This window comes from Populus nigra, chromosome 7, assembly GCF_951802175.1.
Source record: "Populus nigra chromosome 7, ddPopNigr1.1, whole genome shotgun sequence".
NCBI classification, from domain to species: domain Eukaryota; kingdom Viridiplantae; phylum Streptophyta; class Magnoliopsida; order Malpighiales; family Salicaceae; genus Populus; species Populus nigra.
The window spans coordinates 15,016,713-15,023,410 of NC_084858.1; the positions used below are offsets into that span (position 1 = coordinate 15,016,713).

The 6,698-nt window shown below is 31.6% G+C and overlaps 1 protein-coding gene across 1 annotated transcript; it reads right to left on the reverse strand.

The window, feature by feature from the left end:
• Window positions 1–1,775: 1,775 nt before the first annotated feature.
• LOC133700091 (uncharacterized) lies at window positions 1,776–2,204 on the reverse strand. Its single transcript, XM_062123654.1, has one exon. It carries the CDS (start codon window positions 2,202–2,204, stop codon window positions 1,776–1,778), a length of 429 nt encoding a protein of 142 aa, XP_061979638.1.
• Between the last annotated feature and the right edge of the window lie 4,494 nt (window positions 2,205–6,698).

A 6,698-nucleotide genomic window follows, 5' to 3' on the forward strand; every position in this document is an offset into this window, starting at 1 on the left:
GATATTTTCATCGATGTTATTGAATGAACAACTTTTATATCGGTAAATCTAAAAATCAATTAATCAAAGCCATTTTAATTTAATGTAAAACTTAAAATAACCTAATACAAATAAATAACATCATGAGATAAAATATTAATTACATGAGAAGGTCATTATTATAGTATGCTATAATATTTTACTTAAAATTAGCTATATGGAAGAAGGAATGCCTTCTATATTGTCCCTATTGGTCGAGTCTTGGTCAGTAACTTCTATATAAGATGTCTATTCATAATTATCACTTAGATTAAAAACATGATCACCGACATTACTACTTGATAAAATAGTAGCGCTCATGTTGGACTTGGATTTGTTTTTTCTTGTATACATGGTATCTTAAAAAAAATAATGAACACATTCCAGAAGAAACACATAAAAAAAAGCAACAAAATCCTATTTCCATTACCAACAAATCTTAAACTTACTCTTTATCAATTTCAAATAAGAGAAGCAAAACAGAAAACATGTGAACCAACTACAACAAGACACTAAACAACATTAAATCAAAATTTTGATTTAATAAAATTGAGACTTTTAATTTATGGTGTATACTATAAAATTAATCATCACTAATACAAAAAATGTGTCCTTTCTTAGAAAAATAATTAGACCATCTCCTTCACTATAAAATTAATCATCACTAATACAAAAAATGTGAACATGAACTTGTAATTTCATTAATAGTTATGGATGGAAGGTATAATTGCAAATAGTGAATACTTTGGTTTGGTGATTCAATTGAGAATTTTCAAAATCATAGCTAGACAAAACAAAACCACTTCCATCAATTCCCATTTTCCTCCTTTACCTCTTCTCAATCCAAGACCTGCACCATACCCATTTCATCTTCACCATCAAATCATGAAACCTGAAACCACAACTATCATCCCTTTTTTTAACCTTCAAAACCACACACTAAAGCTACACAGCAACTCCAAAATTCTCCCCACAATTCCATTCAGCCTTTACCACCATTTTTTCTCTCCATTCTCATCATAAAAGAGCATAACACGTACTGTTTAAATTCCCCAACACCCAAACCACACAATTATAAACCCATTTTCCCTATTTGCTTAATCATCCAAATCTCAAATAAGTACATTAATTTTGAACTCTATTTTGTTAAATTTCAACCAGCAAAGGGAAAATCATTTACTTAAGCACGCGCACGTGTGCGCGCACACATATATGAACCTAACCCTAAGTTTATTGAACAAAAAATAAAACCTGGGATGAGTAGAGGAGAGGTGGCGCTGGATTTGTGAGTGGGGGAGGGTGGCTGCTACTTGTTGCTGCTGCGCCAAATTTAGGTAAATCATGAAGAAGAAGAAGAAGAAGAAGAAGAAATGGGGAGATGAGATGGACTCTCAGGTTTTACTTTGATTACCAAACATATGCTAAGAAGAAGAAGAAGAAGAAGTTTGGTACTAAGGCATTTACGAATCTTGAAATCTTTCTTCTTCATATATATATGAAGGAAGGAGTAATATTATAAATTCAAAGAAACTCAAATATCATAAAACAAAAAGAAAAAAGAATATATATTGATGAATTGAAGTAATTGGTATAATGATAATAACCAGAACACATGAAAGGAGGGATTGATGATCAGCTCAAAGTAAAACGGATAGTACAAGTTGATCACAAAGCTTGCAGAAGATCATCAAAGTCATTAATATTCATGAATTCTTGGCATCTAGAGATCTCTACCCTACCATTTGTATATATATCATCTAATGTAAGGCGGATAGAACTCCCATAGCTATCTCTATAGCCTGAAACAAAACCACCCCAGTAGAGATGGGCACACTCAATGAAACAAGCGCCACCATCCCTAGAGCCAGACTTGGCCTAACATTCATCAAATAGTTCTGCAACATCCCCACTGCTTCACAAACATCGTTGTTGTAGTTGCAATGCAAGCAATATTGTTTCTCCCACTCCATCCAATGAGAAGGTGGGTTGTTGCATTCCTCCAACATCTTCATCTCCTTAATTCGTAATCGCAGTACAATCATGCTTTCATCTACAAGCCTACCCCCACGGTCTCGTCCATTAGTTCCTCTATGAAGGGCAACAATGGTGTTTCTTCGAGGGCATGGTTTCACTAGAGAAACTGGCCTCGGGACAAGCCTGGAGGATGAGAATTTTGTTGCTTCCATGAATGAAAATAGAGAATTGCTCAAGTAAAGTTTTTCTTTTCCTTTGGCTTTATATTTACAGAATGAGAAGGAATCATGGGGGGTATTAATATTTATATTAGCAAGGGGAAATGTTTTGGGTGGTGGATTTATTTATTCCTTAATCATTACAACTTCTATTTAAAACCGTGTTAAGGGACGTGTCAAATTCTGAGACGAGCTAGGGTGTGCGCGTGACGTGTACCTTAATGCATACATGCCGAGAAGGGATTTCTTTTTTTGAAGCAATAAAAAGGCAGGACTCAACTTCGAAGATAAGAAAACTACGTCAAGGTCTTTCTACTTTCCTTGGAAGCTGAAGGAACTCTCTTCGAACATATACTTAGGCTTTCTTTGATATTAATAGAGTTGTATTATATTTTAAAGTGTTTTTTAAAATATATTTGATTTGTAACAAGACAAATCAATGATTTTTTCTTGTATTTCTTAATTTCAAAGCTTTAATATGAAAATATCATAACAATTAAAAAGAATAATTCTAAATATCAAGAAAAAAAAACAAGAAAAAAATAAATTTAAGAGCACATGATCATCGAATTAATAGGGTTCATGACAATTGAATTCATGATCAAACAGTCTAGACGTATTCTTAATTTTTTTTTCTTCTAATGTGTAACTTTTTTGTATTAAAAATATACTCATGATTTATATTAAAGAGATTAAATAAATATATATGGACAATACTCGTTCTGGAATTGTGTACGATTATTGTAAAAAATATTCTTATAGAAACTATTCTCAAAAAGTCTATAGTAATGGTAGAAAACACGACAATTGTCGTAGCTAGCTAGCCCTTTAGAATTTAATCAATCTCTTACAATTTATCTAGAAATGTTTGTCGTTGGCACATTCCGAGCATAGCCTTGCTTGTAGCCACTAGCTAGTATACATCCTCGATCGAAGCCAGCCCTGTGGCAAATTCCAGGATTATATTTACTTGCTCGAGACAGCAAGACACAAGCCACCCACGTACATGGATCCCATACTATACTGAAATTTAAAAAGTTTGAATTTGTTTGAGTTTTACTTAAGCTTTTTCATAATATGGAGATCAGTGATTTGAGTTAGTAGTAGCGTCTTCCACATTTTAAGACGAGTTAAACTAAAGTTTGCGTGGGCATGCCGTGTGACCAAGCAAAGTGCATGCATTTGGGCACGATATGCCCTGTCGTAAAGCTATAAAACATGTTGTCCCTCCGCCACGGCTAAAAGACACAAAAGCATCGAAACATCGTATGTATATTCAATATACTAACCCTAAAGAGAAAATCCATTTAGGCAAGTTTTAGATCAGGAATTAATTAATGCGATTAATTATGCTACTTTTGGCCCTTCTGTTTTGTTGTGGACGCTATGATTTCCGCCTTCGCAATAAAACGACCCATCAGTGTCCGAATGAAAGAGAAAATGAATTATTTTTTTGATGTTTTACCCTGTCAAAAACATTTTTCACTGTCAAAATCAGCAAGCAGGCCTAAGCTTCATTGGACGTGGGATGTGTCAACTAATGAATTATGTGGTGGCCGCGAACGATCTCCTCGTGATTCATATACACGATAAGAGAACTCCCACTCAATAAAAAAAAAAAAAAAAAAAGAATGTTGAAAATTGCAACTCTACTTGATTTGCCGTGTTGGATCGATTAGGGTCAATCATTGAACAACTAAAACTAAATAAACGGTAAAGGCATTTTAATTCATTTCCTTACCTATTTTGATTTGTACGCCGTGGCTATATGTTCCTCGCCGGTTTCATATTCTTTATTAAAAATTAAAAATAATTGACGATCTCCTTGAACAAAAAAACCAAGGGTGAAGGAGAAGTCATCTAAGCCCCAAAGTGATGGACGGCACCTGAGTTGTTTGGCGGCAAATGTGAATCCCTCTAATCATAGATGACAGTCTTATACAGCGGTGTTAGAAAAATCTCAATAATTTTTATGGTGACGTGTGGATTAGATATGTTTCTAGTTTGTCATAAATAATTTTTTTTTTTTTAACTTTTTCTCCTTCTTTTCCTTGAGTTCAGCACTAACCCTTTTAAATTTTTAGACCAACCCCTTCAATTGTTTTTCCTTCACATTTGGTATGTATCCTTTTGATTACTATTTATTTTAATTTTTAAATAAATTATAAAATTAAAATTATTTTTCAATTTAACCTCTTATTTATTTTTTCTAATTTAATCTTTATTCCTTTAATTATTATTTTTTATTTTTAATAAGCTATAAAATTACAATTTATTTTTTATTTCAACCCCCTTTCATTTTTTTAATCTTTTGAATTTGGCCTCCATTCTTTTTATTGCTATTTATTTTATTTGAGATTATTTTTAGATTTTTTTTTACAATTTCATAATCCATAGTTTTTTTTCAATCAAATTCGATCCTCATTGCTTTTATTGTTATCTCTTTTAAGAGGTTTGTTTGTTTTTTTTTCTTTTTTAAAGCTAATGGTTTTTTAATTCTTTTTTATATATATAGTTTTGCTTTATTATTTTTTATGATTTGTCTTTTATGAGATTAGTCTCAGGTTCATGACTAGAGTCTTCGTTTTAAAGGTTAACGTGGGTTGAATTTTGTTTTTTTAGCTCCTTTTTTAAAACTTATTAATCTCAATTTCATTCTTAAGCATTTAATTTATTTGAATTGGTCTTCCTATCTTTTTTTTCCCTTTTCTTTCTATTAAGTTATCCAGATTCTATGCCCATGGTTACAGGGTTTGCGGGTTAACTTATAATTTTATTTTTGTTATAGAGTTAGTTCCAGGATCTAAACCAGAGTCACCAATTTCAAAGGTTAATGCAAATTGATTTTTTTTTTTTAAATTTATTTATTTTAATTTTATCATTCAGTATTTGATTTATTAATAATTGATCTTTGTACCCTTTTTTTCATGTTGAAATTTTTTACCTAGTCCACGGCTGGGGGGGGGGGGGGGCACAAATCTAGTTGTTTTCTAAACAATAAACTTTTATGTGCTACAAATCTTCTTTTTAAAAATAAAATAAAAAAGGATAGGGAAATTTGGTAGAAATGTGAAATGATTGCAATAAGTAAAGCCAGCGTGCTTATTTTGATTTTGTATAAAATATAATAATGTCAGCTTTTACACTAGCTAGAAAGGGATTGGTTCATAGTATTGTGAGAAATGCAACATCAAAGCATGGAATTTACCTTAATCTTTAAGCATTAATTTAAAATATTTTTCTTATGGGGACAGCATTTCATACCTTAACCATTACCATTGGACACTTCAAATTTCAAGTCTTTTTTTTTTTTTTTTCTGTCGTAGAGAGGATACACACTACAACGTAACAACAATATACTTCATGGTTTTATTAACGGAGAGAATTCTGTAACTATTTCAAATGGTGAAAAACTTGACCTAATATATATTAATCAAATAATTTTGCAATAAACTTACAGCTTCACAATCTGAAGGCGACTTGCTACTCTTCCCTACCACTTTCATTTCCATGATTCTCATTCTTAGCTACTTTCCTTGGTAACAACCAACCTGCCTGGCATGATCTTTTAGGCTGAGAGAAGAAATTTAAATGGGAGAGAGTGAAAATAACAAGTGGGTTGCTTCCATATTTTTCGTAAATATAAATTTAAATGAGATGATATTTGGAGGGCAAGCACGGAGAAGCATAAGATTTCGTGGTACGTATGCCATCATATCTTTCATTAGGACAACACGTAGTGACGTGACCCTAATAATAATAATAATAATAACAAATAAAGTTTAGGCCGCCACGCGTACACTGTATGTTGGATGTCGGCGTGCCGCGTCTTTTAGTGATGAGCTTCTTTAGGACGAAATTTCAAATTTCTTAAGGAATAGTTTTTTTTTTTTTTTTTTTTAAAGTTAGCACAGTTAAAAATAAAAATAAAATAGCACAAATAATTAATGATTTACCACAATTTCACGAGTGGAAAGTTTACTAATGATTCATGTTTCACAAATGATAAATGTCACCCGCAAGTTGTGAATATTGCTCGCAACTCGATTAAAAAATATATCTAAGAATAGTTTTTCAGTCTTTTAACTCCTTGAAAAAAATTACAATTATCATCGTTAATACAATTTTTCCAATCACATTTCATCATTTTTTAATCTCAATTTAGTACCAACCAACATAAATAAACACAAAATATAACTACATCCATACCACATAATATAAACAACACAATTCAATCCCAAATAATTCTTGTCATGACCTTATTTTGGATTCTTGTCATAAGCTTTCGAGTTGAAAAGATCAAATACTAGAAGAGTAACCAGATCAGGAGAACTCGACACGATGGGATGAAGAAAGAAAAAAATGAGCTTGAAATCCAAACTTGATCAAAATTGAAAGAATTAATTAATTTTAAGGACTTAATTAAACTTCAAAAAAATTTAATTGACTTATTTAAGGACTTAATTAAAGTAAAGATTAATTTTGAAA

Coding starts and splice junctions, on each gene's coding strand:
- LOC133700091 (XM_062123654.1), bottom strand. CDS start 2,204: ATGGAAGCAACAAAATTCTCATCCTCCAGGCTTGTCCCGAGGCCAGTT.